The sequence below is a fragment of the Aptenodytes patagonicus genome, chromosome 2 (genome assembly GCF_965638725.1).
Source record: "Aptenodytes patagonicus chromosome 2, bAptPat1.pri.cur, whole genome shotgun sequence".
NCBI lineage: Eukaryota > Metazoa > Chordata > Aves > Sphenisciformes > Spheniscidae > Aptenodytes > Aptenodytes patagonicus.
The window spans coordinates 140961094-140981145 of record NC_134950.1 but is presented as its reverse complement, the minus strand read 5'-3'; the positions used below and the strand labels follow the sequence as shown (position 1 = coordinate 140981145).

The following is a 20052-nucleotide window of genomic DNA, read 5'->3' as shown; positions in this document are numbered from 1 at the left end:
GGGTGCCCCTGGCCCTGCCCGCGCACGGGTAACCCGCTGGCTGTCACAGACACCCGGGTGGGGCTTCCACCCGCCGTGACACGGCGCGGGGGGCGGCGAGGCGGGGGGAGCCCGGCGCTGCAGTGGGGGTGAGGAGGAGGAGGAGGAGTGGAAAAGAACTAAGAGGGGAAAAGCGAGGGGGGCGTGAAGGAGCGGGGGGTGAAAGGGGAGTGAGCGGAGAGGAGGCGGCCGCGGGGAGCGGAGCGGGACGGCGGCGAGCTGCCCGAGCCAGCAGCTGCCGGCGGGCGAGGCGCCCGGGCCATGGCGCGGCGGGACGGCGGCGGCCGGGGGGTGCTCCGCCTGCTGCTCTGGCTGGCGCTGTGGGGGCTGTGGCGCGGCGGCGAGGCTGGCGCCCTGCCCGCCCGCGGGGCGGCCCTGCCCTTCGGCGCGGGCCCGCCGGCGGCCTGCAGTCCGCGCTGCCAGCACGGCGGGCTCTGCCTCGGCAACGGCACCTGCCTCTGCTCCAAGGGCTACGAGGGCGAGCTCTGCCAGCACGGTAACGGCCCGGCCTCGCACCGCGGGAGGGGCGCTCGGTGGCGCCGGTGGGCGGGAAGGCGGCGGCGGGTTGCGGTGGGGTCCCTCCGGGGGAGCCGCCGTGGGGCGGCCGCGGGGGGATGGCGGGCGGGGAGAGGCCGCTCCGCTCCGCTCCGCGCCTCGCGTCGCCGCGGGGAAAGGTGAGAAGCGCCGCGGGCAGGGCCGCGCCCGCCGCCCCGGAGAGCCCGGCGGTGGGACGCCCCGCCGTGCATCGCCTGCCCGGGGCTGTGGGGAGCTCTTCGTTGGTGGTGGTCCCTGGGGACGCGTCTCGGCCTGAACAGGGCTGGGCACAAGTACCTGCGTTAGCTCTCTGACCTGTCAGCCTACCCGCAAGTAATCCCTCCGGGAAGGGCTGAAGAGCTCGGGTTTGGATCTGGTGTGAGAGGTTGGTGGTTAGATGCCGAGGAGGACGTAAATAAGGTGCGGTGGAAGGAGAGGGGTAAAGACACCCAGTTTCTGGTGAGGCGAGGCAAGGATAGCAAGCTGATAGAGCACAACCAAGAGCCAGCTCCTTTATGAAGACACTCACGTAGGTGAGTAGACCCAGCCGTCAGAAAAGGCCGTATGTCAGTAGATAGCGTTCTACCGCTTGAACGTTGGGTAAACGTCCACTTACTGGACAGGCTTCTGCATCGGCTTCCTTTTATCATTTTCACTGTGCATGTTTAAATACTTGCCTGAGTAAGGAATGATGCTTGACAGCTTTCCGAGCCTCAGCAACGTTAAACTATTTCTAGGTGCGATTAGTGAGAAGAGTACTAACGAAAAGATCAAAAAAGTGAGTAGGAAGTAGGTTATTTTCTGGATCTCTTGTTTGTTTAGAGTATGTTTTGCTTGTAAAAATACTGGAATTCACTTCTTAGATGGTACCTGACCCAGAGAGTCATTTGTACATCCCATTTCCATGGTGGGAGGCATAAAGCTAGGGTGAACTGAAGTCTGTTCCTGTTGGTTTCCAAGGGGAGACAAAGTATTTTTGAAAATGTCGCCCAATATGCAAAAGTAAACACTGGGGAGAAGAGTTTTAGTTTAAACACTGTTTAATGTAACATGCCTGATTTCTAATTCCTTTCTTCAAAAGTTTGCAGAGCATTGTGGCTATTAATTGCTAAAAATCACTCAATATCAGTTGCTTTTGCTTGTCCTGTATGAACAGGTGATATAATTTGTACAATATTTGTTCTAGTTCTTGGTGCCCTTCTTTTAAAACGTGATTAATTTTTTTTAAACTCTGAAACGGTATGCTGAAGATTTCATTCAGCACTGTAATCATTCATGGAGTGTTGTTTTATTTAGAAGCTAAGGCTATCAGGTGGTGACAAATGATGTATAGCTAATGCGCTGCGTAGTAGGGATGAATAACTATGCTGTATGCACTGTTTCAAACAACTGCTGGATCCTAGACATTTTTGGGTTTAGGGGAGATGTGAAAGATTGTTGGAGATGCAGATCAATTTTTGAACTGGAGAGGTGAACTGTCTGGAACTGTTAAGGGAACCACTGAAAGCTTGCTCTGGTAAGGTCATCGATGTAGAAAAAAATTTGGATAAATGAAGCTTCATCCCTTGTTCTGCCAAGAAAACTGAACCGAAAACTATGTGAAATAACACAGAAATAGAGTTTTTCTTAAATTGAGAGCTCTTGTATGGCATTTCCAATGAACTGAAAGCATCTGGTAAAACAGTTATGTAGAGCTAAATGCTGAATGGTTCTTTCATACATATCTGTGTCCTTTATTTGCATGCACATACTCATTCTGCGGATACTAATGTGAAAAATCCTCTATTCCTCAGTTGGGTTGCTTGAGAGTGCTATAAGTATATGAGGGCAAAATCAGTGTGGTGTTACTCACTGCTCGTCTTTTCCCTTTTCTTCCCTCAGTTTCAGACTTCTCACCCATCCAGTCAAAGGATAAAGCAATGTGGTGTAGAGAACTCATCTCACACCTGCAGTTAATTCAGATGAGACTCTCTGAAACGTGTGGGTTTCTAAAATCTCTGTGTGAATAAATGTTTTCTCAGACACCAGGGCTGATTCAGGAATGATTTATGAGTAGCAAGGAGGTCTATGCGATAGGTAATGTATTTTCAATCTGACTGGACTTACCCAGAATTTTGCTAAATGAAGATTTTTATTTGTGCCTTATGCAACCTGTCCAAGCTGTCAGCAGTGAAAAAGTTGCAGAATCTGTGATGATCATAGATGCTTTTTCCCAACAGATAATTACAGTTATGACAAAAGTTACATTTATCTCAGATGTTTTCTAAACAAATACTGTACATTTCAGAAAGGTCTCTGAGAGGCCAGCTGAGGCAAAAAAAGAGGGTGGAGGAGGAGGAAGTGCTGGCTGACTCCTGGAGACATTTTAGAGAAGAGGTATGAGGAAATGAGCATGTAGTTTTTCTGGAGAGGTATGTAGGAATCCAGTAAAGAGTGAAGTCTGATATTTCATCTTAAGAATCAGAAGTTGCACCATTTTTTATTAAATCATTTCTTCTTATCACCTCTTCTCTCACCTGTCGTTTCTTGACTTCAATTATGAAAAGCTTCTTTGGCAGTCCAGCTGTGTTCCTTTGTTCCTTTTTAATACGGATCTTTCTTCTGCCTGTTCTGTCTAGGGTCCAAAAGCTTCCTTAGTTTTGAGTGTTTAAAAGCTTAAAATGGTGGAGTGCTCTCTGTGCAGGGAAACTACTTCACCTGATCGGCAATGTAGGATGGCAGGGGCAAATATATCTTAGGAAATGTGAAGATGAACTGAGTACGCAGAGACTAAAATAATGTGAATTTCTTATGTACTTAAGTAGTAATTTTGGTAAGCTTCACCGATATTTATCCAAGCTTTGTTTGTTGTCTGTCTTACAGCAACATGTTATCCAAAATGCAAAAATGGTGGGGAGTGCCTCAGACCTGGAAAATGCAGGTGTCCACCTGGCTATGGGGGTAGATACTGTCATAAAGGTGAGTAAGACCCAAACAAGTGATAGCTTGGAAAGACAAGGAGTTTGAAAACAGACAAAATTAATTTGGGACTCCTCAAGTCCAGGATCTAATGCACTTCAAAATAATCACCTTAATTCCTTAGACCTCTGACCTTACTGTCAAAAAGTGCATGGCTTAGAGGATCTGCATGCTTGCAGGAGAATGGGGTGGAGTATACGTACTGAAATGTGTTGTGAGAATCTGAGAGAATTTTGTCCCTTGGAAAATACCTTGTTTATGTGTTATGTAAATATTCTGTTTAGCTCTATAACAGACTCTTTCTAAATAATTTAATGAGATGACTTGTATAGATACATATTTCTACATTAGACGGATGAAACTTTTGTGTAGTATCTGCAAGCTGATAATATTGAGGCCAAGTCGCTAAAGATACGTGTGGCAATGTATTGTTGATAGGTAATGGGAGATGACAGAGATGAGGAGCAGCAAAGACCAATTTTTATGGTTTTGTGAAGCCTGTTGAATATATGCATGGATTGGAAAAGGCAAACCAAGAAAATACTGTTACATTGTTATGAACTGATCAGACTGCTGATGATAACTTGAGTTCTGGTATAAAAGGGGAAGCAAACCTGAAGTAGTTTGAGGGGAAAACAATGTAGTAGGCAAGATATCCCCAGAGAGAGAAGGAAAAGAAAGCATGGTTTTCATTTCAGAAGAAAAGCCTCAACATGGCACTTAAAAAATTTCTAGAAGTTCTTTTTGAAAAAACACTGGTAAATTAGTTGGGCAATCATCACTGCGCTGAGAACTTAATAAGCATTCTGTCTGACTGTGGTCACAGCAGCTAGCAACACCTCACGGGATTCTTTGTTTATGCTTGATGTTTATTCTGCGGGCATTTTCTTTATTTCCTTCAAATGTGAAATAGCTACAAGAGTTTACTTGGACTGTTACCTAATGGGTACTTGGGGAAGGAACTCGGCTAGCTTCTGGAGCTCTCTGGAGTCTTGTTGTTGTTGGGTTGTCTGGATTTGGGTTTTTTTGGTTGTTGTTGTTTGTTTTATTTTTTAATAAAGCTGTATTTGCTATTTTATGAGGAAAGCATGACCTGAGTGTACCTAGCATGGTAACATCTGTCTAAGTTTGCAGAAGCTTAAACTGTAGCTCTGGGACGTTAACTAGACTGAATGGGAGTTCAACTGCCAGTGATAATTTGATATCAAAATTGTTAACATTATAGAGGAATAAAAAATATGAGGAAGTGTCTTCTAATGAAGATCTGTATAACACAGTACTGTTGTGTAATGCACTGGGAAATAACTATTCATTTTGAGTAGACATAACAGTGTTGACAGCAATGAGGTAAATTGGAGCATGGTCAGCTTCATTTTACAGCAAAAGGATTTTTTTTTTTTTTTTTTAGTTTCTTAAAAGCCAACTGAAAGTGTAGGTTTGTGGGGTCTTGACAGGGACCCCACCAGAAAGGGGAACTTGATGTTTTCAGAAGAGCCTAAATCAGAAGCAAGGTGGGAAGTACTACTTAAATAGAAAAAGCAGAGTGAGGATTCAGTTTATGCTAATGCTACAGTCTAGACTTGGATTTGTATCTGAGCAAAAGTCCTACTTACATTTCTTATCATGTTATCTCTGTAAGGCAAAGGATGTGCTTGTGCTCACCTTTAAGGTGGAGTACTGTGGCATATGGAGCCTGGATATACAAACTTGCAGCGTGGTGCAATGTGCTATTACAGAATCGCACAGAATCACAGAATGGTTGAGGTTGGAAGGGACCTCTGGAGGTCACCTTGTCCAACCCCCCTGCTCAAGCAGGGCCACCTAGAGCCAGTTGCCAAGGACCATGTCCAGACAGCTTTTGAATATCTCCAAGGATGGAGACTCCACAACTTCCCAAGGACAACCTGCGCCAGTCCTTGGTCACCCTCACTGTAAAGCCATGCTGACTATTCCTGATGATTTTCTTGTCCTTAACATGCCTGGAAATGGTTTCCAGGGTCAGTTGTTCTACTACCTTACCAGGGATTGAGGTGAGGCTGACCAGCCTGTAGTTCTCTGGGTCCTTGTTGCCCTTCTTGAAGATTGGAGTGATATTTGCTTTCCTTCAGGCACTTCTCCCAGTCACCACGATCGATCAAATACAATCAATTTTAAATACATTAACTTATACTGTGTGACAACGAAATATGCAAACAAGCTTTGAAGAGCTTTTCTAGTTGTGCTGGACTTGACTTGACTTGCGTGTCCTTGCGTGTTCAGCATTTGTGCCAAAAATCTGTTACCTGAAATCATGCTCAAAACTTGTGGTAGAACAGAGATTTGGACTTTCTGCTACCACGTATCAAGCAGACATCCCAACTCTCCATTGTTATAATGAAGGATAGTTGTTTCCCTTCAGTACAGTGAAGGTGGTGTATACATTTACATTCATGCTTGTGAAAGGATGCGCTTGATTGTCCAGAACAGTGATTATGCCATATTTCAAAGACGGTGCACACCACGGTTGATACCAATCATATGTCTGGCATAAATAATGCTTCATTAATGAGGCCTTCGGGGCTTTGACGTGTAGAACGATTCTGGAATGAGGAGGCTGACTTAGATAGTTGGCCTTTGGGAAGGCACCACTCAATTGACTATAGTCATAGGTTCATTTGTCAAAGTAATACCCCTTCTCTTCTTCCTCTTGTTATGTGTAGGTCCTGTCAGGTAAGGAAATATGTGAAACCTTGACCACATGTTACTGGCTTACCAGCTGTGATTTGGCAAGATCGATAAGAGTATGCATGTTAGAAGTTACTCTGGTGTAGCCGATGAACAGTTTGTTCACAGTTGGGGAGGGGAGGAGCTGTGCCATAGCGATAATCATGTTTGATTGTTGGTACTCTCAGGCTAAATAAATGCTCAACAAGCTTTTAAACACATGCTTAACTTTTAACTGCATTTTGAGTTGGCATTTGCAGATGTGGTTGTCATCCTCGCTCACTCCGTATAGAACTGTGCCTTGCTCTGAATAGTTGAGAATTTAGCCTTTGCAGATGTGATAAAACAAGTAGTTGATGGTAGACCAGCTGTTTAAAGGTAATCATTTGAAGTCCTATGCTGCTTCTGAAATGCACTGCGTATGCTGTTCTTCCGCAGTAAGCTGTGAAGGAGGCTGTCAAAATGGTGGGGAATGCATCTCTGTCAATGGAGTTGTGAAGTGCCTTTGTGCTTCTGGCTGGACAGGATCAAGATGCCAAGAAGGTGGGTATCTACATTCATGAAAATATTTATATTGACTAAAAATACAACTGCAGTAACAAAAACATTTTAAAAGTATTAAGAGGCTAGTAACTATGGAAATGTCATTTCATTACTACAGAAATGAAGACCTATGTTATTGGTACATACTCAGATAAAATAGCATCAAATTATTTTGCATTAAAGTGTACATCTGTTAACATTTAAACCAAAATTCTTAACAGTATTTTTTTCCATTTCCATGGTGCTGGAAATGCCTTTAGAGTTATACCAGTTGAGTATATGGCCTGGAAGAAAATGTGTTATGCCATTTTGATTTGTATCATCCTGAATCTTTCATTCTGTCAGGATTCTTTTGTATCAGTTTTATAAATCCTGCTGACTTACCCATTCTTTTCTTCTAGCAATTTGTCCTCAAGGTTGTCGGAATAATGGAGCTTGTGTGGCTCCTGGGATTTGTAGCTGTCCAGCTGGATGGGTTGGTGGAGCATGTCACTTAGGTAAATGACTTCTGACATTTTCCGTTTATCATTTTCTCTGCTTGTTTGATTTACCAATATAGTGTTCAAATCTTCAGTGCCTAACAAAGCTGCTAGGAAAGTATCCTAGAATAGTAAATGAGAGCTGCTCCTGCATACTGGGGTTCTTACAAGTATGCGTAAGGAATAGATAGCTTTTCAATTTGGTTAGAAAGACAGAACTTTTCCACTTAAGTAAATTCAGATTCAGATTTTGGTTGTCACCAAATTCATTACTTGGTATGTCTCATCAGTATTTCTGAAATATTTTCTATAAACTGAGATCCCAGTATAAAGAACTGAAAATGGCCATTACAGAAACACTATCACTACTGCTGTGGGTTAGAAGCTTCATTAAATTTTATGGACATGGAAAATTGAAACTTGCTTCTCACTTTGAGGATAAGTCGGCAGAATCAACTCCAGGTGCTGTTAAAAGAGTAAGAGGAAGCTGGCTGTAATCAGGATTTGTACTGACTGACGCTCTTGCTGAACAACCACTTGCATTTTCCCAAACGTTGATTCACAAAAGCAGATGATTATTGTAAAAACTTTAATCTACCCTTCTCTGGCAGGGCCTTGTATGCTCACAACAGCACTACCCTGATGCTAAAGGCAATAATCCTGAGACTGTAAAAAGGAAAGGTTTTTTTGTTTGCTCTCTGGGAGACTGAAAGGTCATTTAAACACTGCTTTTAAACTGGGTATTGTGGGTGCAAGGTCTCTGGGTTAAGTCCTCTGCATTTGAAATTTTTATGTGGCTGTGGGAATCCAAATCGGCTCGTGCTAGTTCTTCTGCAATGTATATAGTCAAGCAAACATTAACAAGTAATACTTTAACATTTCCATTTGACCAGCAAAATGCTTATCCTTTGTATTCATCAGCGTATTGAGATAGAGGGTGATATTAAAAGGTAAGTATGGGAGATGCAGAGAACTTACAAAATGCTTAGCTCCATTCCCTGCAATAATGGTAGAAGTGCTCAGGTTCTTAATGTGAAAATAATCACTGTTTCCAAACTAACTAGATCTGCATCCAGTTTGACTTCTGTTGGTACAGATGCTCAAAAGCAAATTATGGCCCCTGGCTTGTTACCTGACCCAGTGTGCAGCTTGGGGACAACTAAAGCTGTGCCCGCTCAGTCCTCCTCTGCCCTTCTTTTGGGGGAGTAGGGGAACAGAAGAGCAGCGTGTGAGCAACAGCTAGTATGTGGCAACTGTTTCCTCATGGATGTGGATCCAAGAACCAACCTGAATAAGTTTCAGCAGGAATTTTTATTGTTCCCTCGCTTTCATGGAGGCATCCATCTTAAAAATAGCCTGTGCCTTAAAGAGCAACAGAAATGATAGTATTTTAAAAGGGGAATGCAGCATGAATAAGACTAGACGTACAGTGGCTGTATTCCAGTGAAGGCCACAATGCCATAAATTGAGAGGCGCTGCTTTTCAGTTCTTCCATTATGCTTTTATTTATACTGTCCCAGTGTGGTCACCAGGGAACAATTGTGCTAGCACAGTGAGACGAAGAAAAATGATCCTGTTTTGTGCTGAAGACATACTATGTATTTGGTGTCTCATTTCAGCTGTATGTAAACTACCTTGTCAACATGGAGGAAAATGCATAGCTCCAAACGTGTGCAGGTGTCGACTGCCGTACTCTGGTCTACAGTGTACAAAGAAAAGGAAGGAATGAAGCAACTTCAGCAAAGATAAGCTGCGTGTTCTTCATGTAACTCTTCATACAGATTAATTCTGCAGCAGTGGGAGACCTTAAAACAAACATGGTATCTAATTGATTTCAGGTAGCTTTTTGTCTTAAGTATATTAAGTAAATGCTCTTCTGTATGAAAGAAAAGTATTGCTGATTGTAACAAAGCTGTTATAAGTATCCAAGTGTGTGTAGTGTATGGTATACGTTTTCTTCTGTTCTCATTTTTCTTCATAAGCTGAAGTATTATGTCTTGGTTGACACAGCTGACCTTGAAATAAAATTACTCTTCAAATAAAGTACTTCAGAATAGACCTGTGCTCTTCTTTTTGATTTTTTTCCCCCTTGGACTACAATTATTGTGTTATATTAATGATGTGTTTTTAAAAAGCACATGAAAGATAACGTCCTTAATTCAGATCATCAGAAGTGGATGTTAGTTCAAGTATAATTTACCTTCAATAAGATTACACAGTTGCAAGAGGAAACTTGCAGAGTTTGCATCTTTCTGGAACATTAGCAAACTGCAAAGCATCTTACTAAAATCCTGGTTATTGCTTTATGTATGCTTCCTGCCCCTCCCCGCCAATCAGATTTGGATCTTGGTCAGTTAAGCAGTACTAAAAAAACCCAAAACACAGTACTTGTTCAGACAGTTCCACTGTTACTTTCTGAAAGCTTAATCCATACTGATACTCTGAAAGAGTCCTTATCTTGACTACTTCTATAATCATATTATCTGATCATCTCTCAACTTCCAATTACTTCTTTTCCTTATCCCAGTAAGATAGAATCATAGAATCGTTTAGGTTGGAAAAGACCTTTAAGATCATCAAGTCCAGCCATTTTAACCTAACACTGCCAAGTCCACCACTAAACCATGTCCCTAAGCGCCACATCTACACATCTTTTAAATACCTCCGGGGATGGTGATTCGACCACTTCCCTGAGCAGCCTGTTCCAAGTCTTGACCACCCTTTCAGTGAAGAAATTTTTCCTAATATCCAATGTAAACCTCCCCTGGCGCAACTTGAGGCTGTTTCCTCTTGTCCTATCGCTTGTTACTTGGGAGAAGAGACTGACACCTTGCTACAACCTCCTTTCAGATAGTTGTAGAGAGCGCTATGTCTTCCCTGAGTCTTCTTTTCTCCAGGCTAAACAACCCCAGTTCCCTCAGCCGCTCCTTGTAAGACTTGTTCTCCAGACCCTTCACCAGCTTTGTTGCCCTTCTCTGGACACGCTCCAGCACCTCAACGTCCTTCTTGTAGTGAAGGGCCCAAAACTGAACACAGGATTCCAGGTGCGGTCTCACCAGTGCTGAGTACAGGGGCACGATCACTTCCCTACTCCTGCTGGCCACACTATTTCTGATACAGGCCAGGATGCCATTGGCCTTCTTGGCCACCTGGGCACGCTGCCGGCTCATGTTCAGCTGGCTGTCAACCAGCACCCCCAGGTCCTTTTCCGACAGGCAGCTTTCCAGCCACTCTTCCCCAAGCCTGTAGCGCTGCATGGGGTTGTTGTGGCCAAAGTGCAGGACCCGGCACTTGTCCTTGTTGAACCTCATACAGTTGGCCTGGGCCCATCGATCCAGCCTGTCCAGATCCCCCTGCAGAGCCTTCCTACCCTCGAGCAGATCAATGCTCCCGCCCAACTTGGTGTCGTCTGCAAACTTACTAAGGGTGCACTCGATCCCCTCATCCAGATCATTGATAAAGATATTTTAAACAGAACTGGCTCCAGTACTGAGCCCTGGGGAACACCACCTGTGACCGACCGCCAACTGGATTTAACTCCATTCACCACAACTCTCTGGGCCTGGCCGTCCAGCCAGCATTTTACCCAGCGAAGGGTACGCCTGTCCAAGCCATGAGCAGCCAGTTTCTCCAGGAGAATGCTGTGGGAAACAGTGTCAAAGGCCTTACTAAAGTCTAAGTAGACAACATCCACAGCCTTTCCCTCATCCACTAAGTGGGTCACCTTGTCATAGAAGGAGATCAGGTTAGTCAAGCAGGACCTGCCTTTCATAAACCCATGCTGACTGGGCCTGATTGATAACCTGGTTGTCCTGTATGTGTCGCGTGATGGCACTCAAGATGATCTGCCCCATAACCTTCTTTGGCACTGAGGTCAGGCTGACAGGCCTGTAGTTCCCCGGATCCTCCTTCTGGCCCGTCTTGTAGATGGATGTCACATTTGCTAACCAGTCAACTGGGACCTTCCCTGTTAGCCAGGACTGCTGATAAAGGATTGAAAGTGGCTTGGTGAGCACTTCTGCCAGCTCCCTCAGTACCCTTGGGTGGATCCCATCCGGCCCCATAGACGTGTGTGTCTAAGTGGTGTAGCAGGTTGCTAACCATTTCCCCTTGGATCATGGGGGGAAATGTGTTATCTCCCTTCTGGAGATGCAGACATTGATGAGTCATTCCTATTCAAGATGATTGTGTCATTGCAGGAGCAATATAATGGGAGGCAACAGACTGGCAGTGAAGAAAAGCCATGTCTGTCACAAATCGCCTGTGTGGAGGATGCTCAGGCTTGTCTTCCGGACGTGTTCCAGTTCGGCCTCATTTAGGTTTTGCTGCCTGTTGAACAGGCTGCAGAGCGGACTGAGACGCCTGCGTTCATTGTTCCATGGTTCATCTGTGCTGTTTCTTGAAGGCTACAGTTGAGGAAGGTTTTGCCAAAACATGCAAGTTGAATCAGTCAACTTTCTGAATGATGCCCAAATAATTTTTTTTTTTTTTGAGAGAGATTGATTTCATTGTCTTCTAGGTGAAACTGGAATTTTTGGTGGGAGAATTTTAACTATGCATTATTTTAATCCATTTGATGGAAAAACATTGTATCTGTGTATGAGCTCCCATACCAGAACGTGTAGCTTTCACAGGCAGAGTGACTTACATGGACATGTTTCTCCAGGGATTACAAGCCACTAAGCGTTGACAAGAAGCAAAGGAAATGGGGTCTTCTCAGTTACCAACCTTCTCTAAAAGAGAGAACCCCAGCATACGGACGGCAAATGAAAGACAATGGTATAGTTCATGAGACTCCCGTTTTCTGTTAGGAGCAGTTGCTGTGTTGTGTATTTGAGAAGCCTTCCTCTGCCCTTGCTTTGGAAGCTGTTCCTTTTGTTCAGATGAAACCTGCTACGGACATGTGTGTGCAGGTTTTGTTGCCGGGGCAGGGCACAGAGTAAGAGGAGTGTATGTTTTTTGTGCTGCTTTTGCTGTGATACACTGGATATTTCAGACGGTGGTGAAAAATGTGGTTTTCATATATGGAACAAGATGATTTCATCAACGGTTCTGGAGTGAGCTTTATGATGATGAAATTCTGTGTCTGTGTCACAGTTCACTGCAATAATCACAGTGATAATAATCGCATAATTTAGAAATTCAGGAGTTGAATACCTTAGATGACATACTGATTGCAGAGAAGTGAATGGAAAAAAATTAATTGCCTCAGATCCAAGATTTCAGAGTAAATGAGCAGAAGAATGTAAATGCAAAGAGGCGTAATATCTCAGTATTGTTCCTGAAAAGACCGACTTCTACTAATAAAGCCAAAAGTGACAATAATGGTGATTAGAAGCCAAAAGAGAGAGTAGCATCGTTAGGAGCATGACACCAGGAGCAGTCAGTGAGAGAAACCTGTAATTGGTGTTTCTGCGCAGGCCAGAGCAAATGCTAATTTAAATAGTTCCCTCTTTAGAAATGATTGAAGTAAGCAAGCAGTAATTTGATGGCACACAGAATGTGATGGCATATTTTAGAAATACTGCTTGAATGTAGCACCATCTACTGGCTCCAGGGTTTTTTCACTGCGCTTTTTTGGTTTTGTTTTTAAGAAAAATAATTTAAATCACAGTATTTTTAGTGAGTTTAAAAGTGAATTTTCTAGTAGTTATTTTAACGTAGAACAGTCTCAGAATGTATTATTAATGACAGCCCGTGTCCCCAAATTATTATTTCCACAGTTCTACGTACATTTACTAAAAGAGCTGTCAGTGTTTCTTGTCTTTTGTTTGTTTCCCACTCACTGGAGGGTTGAACATACTAGTTACAGCATGCAATTTTTGGAGCTAGATGTCTGTTCCTGTGAAAAGCTAGTTACGCATGCAGCTCAAAGGTCAAGAAAAACGATGCAGAACAGGTTACCTCCCTTATTTATTGGAGCTAACTGTAACACCTTATGTAGATGCTCTGCTTTTCACTAAAAACAACTGGAAAAATTGTAGGGGTGGTGCACTGGTTGCGGTTTTGATATTCTATCTTTTTAGAGTGTGCGTGGAAAGGTGAGAAATGTTTCTTCTTTTTAATTTACTTACATGCACATTTTACCATTTATATTTTCTCTTTTACTGTAAGTGGTTGTAGCAAGAATGGAGTTACTTGGTTTATCTGTAAAATAGATATCTTGGTTTATCTGTAAAATATCCTTACGCAACATGGAAGTTGCGTAAAATGACTCGACGTTGCCATGTGATACCTTTATAGAAGAGAAACAGCATAAACACCTTTAGTCATTAGTAACACTTTCTAACCTCTGTGTTTGGTTTTGTATATGTACCCAGGTGTTATGTTTTATTGAGAATTTAAATTTTGGATTTTCCCATTTGGGCAAGTAATGGAGTGGATATAGCCAATTTGTCAAGTAGCTTAGGCTTGTATACTGATTTACTTTAGGGTTTGCACGGATTCTTCTTCATGGATTTGCTTTTGGTAGGTGGAAATGTTAACTCACTTTCTATTCTCAGCTATGAGAATAGATAATTAACTTTTGTAAAAAGAAAGAGCCTTTCACATGGGGCCCATTTTTTTGTTTTTTTCTGTGTCACAGCCCACATGGATACAAATCTAGGAAACCGAGTCCTTGCTAAGATCCGTGGTACCTTCTGTGATACGAGTCCTTCCTTCAGAAAACATTCATTATACTGCATTTTAAAAGTCTTTTCAAGATCATGGGCAAAAGTCAATCGGCACTTGGGAGAATTTCTGCTGGCCTGCAGAGCAACTTTAGTGCAACCAGATAATAAACGGATGAGGTACAGAGGTACCTTCCAGCACCGTTCAGTATGTAAAGAAATCATGCAAGAAAATTCAGTGACGATACCTGTATTCTGTGTAATGTGCTAAGAATCACTGCAAGATCTTCAGTTTGGCACAAGTTCCACTGGACTGGAACCGTGGCAACTCCTGCAGTACGCAACCCTTCTCCCCCTTTCCAAATCCCCAAATTCTTTTGGGCCTAATTAACATGATGCAATTTTAGAACAATTTTGTTAACCTGTGTACACAAGCCCTCTATATCCTTCTGCCTCTTGTTAAACTGAGCAATTTTACTGCATTGTTGCAACACGCTTTCAAAGTGCAGTGAATTCTGTTTCATGTGTATGATGGACAATCTAGTAACAAAATAGTTTCAACTAATCACATAATTACTGGGCAGTTTTGAAGTAGCTGTCTGCCTTTATGCATGTACTAGTCATTTTTCTGCTTTATGTGCTTGCTGGAAAATAGCACAGCTTAGCACTGAGCATTTTTAACTACTGTAGCAAAACTCTGGATGTGCTTTTGTTCGTGCAGCTTGCATTTGGAAAATGTAAAAGAAATAATTTCTGCCTTTAGAAACACTGAAAATTAGTGGGAAATACTAAAAGTTATGATTAAAAAAACCTCTTTATTCAGCCTGAAATCCTAGAAAGGTGCATATATATATTGACTCAGTTTTGTGGAGGGTTGCACAAACTCATTAACCAAAGTACCATCAACAGTGTTCCTGGCAGATGGCACACCACCTCTGTAACTGACACGTGGAATGGAGGTTATTACAGTATGAGATTATGTGATATTGGTGTGTTTACATTTTAAAAACATTTTCAGAACCTTGTGTATTCAAAGCATCATCCTGAGGCATCAGTTCCAATAGCTAGTCAGGTTCTGTTCATAGGGATCTTTGTGAGATGTGAGAAAGGAAACAGCTCAAGTGGAGTAGGTTTTAAATAATACAACAGTTCCCAGCAGATCAGGCTATCAGCCACTTGGAGGCTCGATTAAAAGAAACTGTGGAAACACTGAAACTTAAAATGCAAGTGGGAAATTGAAAACGTTTTTTAAATACACCAGTCAGGCACTTGGAAATCCATCAGGTGTCGTTCTGGAATGATGCTGAGCTCTCAAAATGCCAGCTTACTTTGCAAAATTACTTAAGAGGACTATCAAAAGGTGAGGAGAAATCTAGGCACAGAGCTGCTAACAGCTATGATTTGGCAATCAGCATCCCCCAGTGGCAGTAAATGGCAAAATGAGCTCCATTTTCTTCCCATTCAGAATTAGTGTATGTAAATTGAATATTGCTCAGGAGAACAGGAAGTGATGACGTTTATTTTTGGTTTAAAAAAAAAAAACAAAACAGTAAACTTCAATGGCTTAGCTAAAGGGACATCTGTACCTATTACCAGAGCTCAGCTGGTTGGGGCAGGAACTGAAATGTCTTTCACAGCTCTAGGGGAAGATGATGATGGTGGTCCTCTGTAGGAAACTTCAGAAAAACTGGAATTTATTTGTTCAAAAACTATCTGGCTGCTGGTAGTTGCTAACAGTTCACTGGAGCAATAGGTAATGGAAAAAAACTCCTCTATGAAGTTTCTACAAATACTTTCTGATCTGATGTATACGTATGGCATGATGTACAGCAAATTCCTCCTCTTACTAGTTCCCGTTTTAAGATTCAGCATGGCTAAAAGCATTGTCAATTTTCTCTAAGAGACTCAGGGACAACATTTCCTCCTATTACTGAATGCTATCTCAAAACAGGGGCATAAAAGAGTCTTACAGACACAGAAATCATTCAGTAGCTGGGTACTCAACTGCCTGTGTGTAATGGAGAAGTGAAGAGGGGAGGGGGGAAAAAAAAAAGGAGTTGGTATCTGGCTCCTGGCTACAAAGGCTTGCCACAGATAAACCACAACTATTCTGCCTCTGGTTGACTGTTAACAAGACATGTGGCCTTGCCTCCATTGTTAGTAGCCAAGTCTTGTCTTCGGTTCCCCTTCCTTCCTCACTACTAGGTAGACATTATAACAGACTGACGCAAATACAAGACAAAGAAGAAACAAACAGTTCTGCTCTTCCATCTGTATGCAGCCAAATAATATGCATGTAAACAATGTTTTAAAACAGAAGGTACCATTCACAAGTGGTGAAGTGCTGCCTTCTTTCCTAGAGACACTCAGCAGCTATTACAGTCTTGTTCCCACAAAGGACGTCTAATAGTCCAGTTGACTACATCAACAAACTGCAGAATTTTGGGTTTGCGTCATTCATCAAATCTGTGAGCCTAGAGAAGAATCAGAGGCTGTGGGGTTTGTGCATGAGGTAGCAGAAAATTATAGAAATATACATGTGTTTTAATGACTACAAGTTTGTTTTACTGAAGCTCACCAAAATTCATGACTGTAATATGAATCTTTTAAAATAATGCTTCTGGATATTCCTTTCATTTAAATAAAACCTGTAATTGCCTTCCACCATCTTGCTATTTGCAAGTCTCATACATCCATGCAGCACTGCAATTTAATGGATACACTTCTTTTCTTCAACCATGATGCCTTTGTACCTTGGAGAGAAAAATAAATAAATAAATGTAAAAAGAAACTTTAATGACACAGCCCACTTTTATGATAAAGTTTAAGAAACAATTTTAATGAATCTCTGCTTTCCTGACATGCAGAAACACAACATTAAATTAAATTTGTGCATACAGCTTGTTTATTTCTTTAAGAAAATGTGCCATTTTGGTCAGTGTATGATACAGCACTGTCTGACTGATCAGAAATGTATTTTCTAGATTAAAAATACAGTAATGCTTTGCAGGCTGTATTTATGTAAACATTTAAATCAAAGTTATTTCTTTTTTTTAGGTCACATTTTGGAAATCCATATTGCAAACATTATAGTCTTATCGTCATAGGATGTGTAGTTTTATATTTTCAAAATGTGTATAAGCATTTATTAATTGTTTCAATTTCTTAAACATATTTGCCCCATCTCTAGCAAGTTATCTGTTATCTGACCACAAATGGTATTGGCATTGTATATTGGACTTGATAAAGTAGAAAAAAGATCTGAACTCCCTGTAGTTTCAACTGGGAAAAACCGAGGGTGGATCAAAGTTAAACCATTGCTGTCTTCCCTGTTTTTTACCCATTTCTCACTAAAAATGCCTGCACGTCTAGCAGTCACATTACAGGTTTTACACTAAAAGACATAATGTGGCAAAGTACTAAAAAGAAAGGAAAGACAGGAAGGATAGAATATGGTAGTTTGGCTGCAGCGGGAGACCAAAGAACTAAATTGTTTTTAAAAGAAAACACAGTACAGCTGTGAACAGCGGCATGTAATTAAAGATGAATGTAAAGGAACGGCACCAGCATGCAGTGCTAAAATCAGCTAGGCTATGTCCCAACTCCACCAAATGAATTCTGCTGGCACCAGAAAAGTGTCTAAATATGCTGAAATTAAAAGAAGAGCAACATCACAGATGATGCGAGAAGAGTAGAATGCTTTCTACTTCGGACGTCACAAAAATGTTAGTTGTAATGAAATGCTTAATTAAATTACTTCAGGGAGTGACTGTCAGCACTCAAGCAAAGGAATACAACAGAAGATTACGTGACAGAACAAAGAAATGGTCATCATTCGCTATAATGCAAAAAAGTAAAGCTATTCCCAAAGTTACACCTGGGGATAAGGAACGTTTGTATACAACAGGGATGAACTGAGTGATATTGCAGTTAGTTAGTCAGTTGAAAAAGATCAGGGCTTGACTTGATGCAAGCTAAGAAAGTCAACAGTGGGGTACTCTGCCCCAAAATGGGGCCAGATGCTGGAAAAGAGAATAGTGGTTGTTATGAAGAAGATAGTTATCAATTCCTGCTGCAGCCACTTAGGGCATGACAAGAGATAATCAGCTTAATTTGAAACAAAGGAAATTTACTTTAGGTGTTGAGAACAATTCTGTAAGTATTAGAGCCTATAAATTACTGGAATACTTCTTAGGAATTTTATGGATTTTCCCTCACTGGAGGCTGAAAGGAGGAAATTAGACAAACACATTTTGTGCTGCTTCATTGGACAAGGGTGGACTAGATAATGACTCCCAAATTGCTGTATCTGTGATGATGTCTTGACTCTACATGTACCTGAATTTTCTTCCCACAGAGGACTCCCGTATAACCAGGACGACAAGAGCATACGTTAGGTAATACACACTTGCCTCCAAACAGACACTTCTGGTTGCACACAGCTAAAACAAGAGAGGGACATATGTGGCTTTATTCACGAAAACAACTTGGTGAAGGAAAAGTGACTACTGTCTCTATATACTTATTCTGCCTGCTTATAGGAGCTGAGAACTTGGTAGGTATTTTCACATGGAAACACCCCTCAGTGTAAGGAGACTTCACAGTCATGTGGAACCCATGACGTTTTTATGCCTATCCCATCCCCCTTATGCAAAGATGCAGATTTAATATGGGAACATGCTGAGGGCATGAATGAAACTGAGATAGGGACACGAGTAAGGTGTTTTTTAAGACATCCTACTATTTCAAGCTATTACAATGGCCTCTCAGGGCTGTTGCAGCAGTGTACAGTGTTAGAGCAAGCTGCTGCATACTGCCATGGTCCCAGACTACCGTCATATTCTGGAGAGCTTCAGAACGGGCAGAGGAATCTCTGCTCTTTATCCTGCCTTTGACACAGATTTGGGTTAAAATACAACCAAGGTATAGGACTTCTAGGCACTATGTATTACTGAAGCATTCTTAACTGTGCTGAAGCAAGAGGTTTCAGGTCACATCATTCTTACGTGTTTGACACTGGATTCCTTCCCACTGTGGAGGACAATGACACGTACTCGGTCCAATACACTCCCCACCATTCTTACATTCCTGAAGACAGATTGCTGCACAGACATCATCACAAAGTTTCGTTATATCCCAAGTGATTACTTTTACTTATTATTTACATTTCAGGATGCCCACGAGAGGTTGAGTACCTTCCCTACATGAGTCACATCATCTTCACTGAAAATCCATCTAAGATCAACAGGATATTAAAGAAGAGAGGCAACTGAAGATAGAGGCAACAGGATATTAAAGAAGAGAGCAACAAAAGCTTTTTGTTTCTAACAAAAAACCCTACAGCCAAAGCATGCATTGAGATGTTCTGATGCATCACAGATTGCTACAAAAGCCTGAAATACTGAATTAAGTCAGCACCACTAAATAGCTTTGTTTTTTCCAAATTTACCTTTCTAAACCCCACACCTTAGTGAGAGATCTTTTGTCTATCATACAATTTAACACACGGTGAATCAACTCACGAACATTTGATCCGAAGTTATTTTTTATGACCCATTTTTCTGCACATTTATCCCTGCTTATTAAGCCATAATCTAAATCAGTATTATTTCTCATTGGTTAACTGACTAGTTGATAATCAAATTTCTCTTCCACAGTGTCCAAGAATATCTCACCCCTATCAATATGGGTAGTATTTTTTTTCAATAAAACTTTCCAATAATTACAGAAAGTAATACAGGGAAAATTGTTTTTCCTCCATGCCATTAGAGAACTCATTGGCCATATCAATATCTGAGCCTCAGGTGGGTACTGTGACAGACACTAACACTTTTACCTATTGGATTTCTGCCACCCACCCTCATGCTGATTTTCATGCAGACTGTGCTTTTATCCACGCTGACACATTTTATTTATGCACCATCAATATCTTCATTAAGATACAATGAGACCCACAGCTATACTACCATCACAGTCCTATTTCTACCTTTCCTAAAGAGCTTGTGCCCATTGCATCTTCTATTCCAATCATTTCCCACTCCAGTTTTCCAATCTTTCACTGTACTTCTTTTTCTATTATATCTGCTTTTATGTCCTGCAGCACAAATTGAAATTCTTTCACTTCATTGACTCAGCTCTTTGCAGAAATACAGATGTCTTATTTAGACAAGAATTAAGAAAGAAAT

General features: G+C 41.8%; 2 protein-coding genes across 2 annotated transcripts in view; one reads left to right on the top strand and one right to left on the bottom strand.

Annotated features, from left to right (window-relative positions):
• The first annotated feature begins 278 nt into the window (after positions 1-278).
• Positions 279-9314, top strand: LOC143157512 (uncharacterized). Its single transcript, XM_076332344.1, has 5 exons — positions 279-535; positions 3436-3531; positions 6673-6777; positions 7179-7274; positions 8876-9314. The coding sequence occupies exons 1-5, from the start codon at positions 301-303 to the stop codon at positions 8983-8985; spliced, it is 642 nt and encodes a 213-aa protein (XP_076188459.1). The 5' UTR covers positions 279-300; the 3' UTR covers positions 8986-9314.
• A 7185-nt stretch (positions 9315-16499) lies between these two features.
• Positions 16500-20052, bottom strand: part of VWDE (von Willebrand factor D and EGF domains) — a 40276-nt gene continuing 36723 nt past the window's right edge. Inside the window, exons 29-31 of the mRNA XM_076332343.1 lie at positions 18874-18969; positions 18206-18309; positions 16500-16620 (exon numbers count right to left, since the gene is read on the bottom strand). Of these exons, the coding sequence (XP_076188458.1) occupies positions 16600-16620; positions 18206-18309; positions 18874-18969 (221 nt within the window). The 3' untranslated portion in view covers positions 16500-16599. The remainder of the gene's footprint in view (positions 16621-18205; positions 18310-18873; positions 18970-20052) is intronic.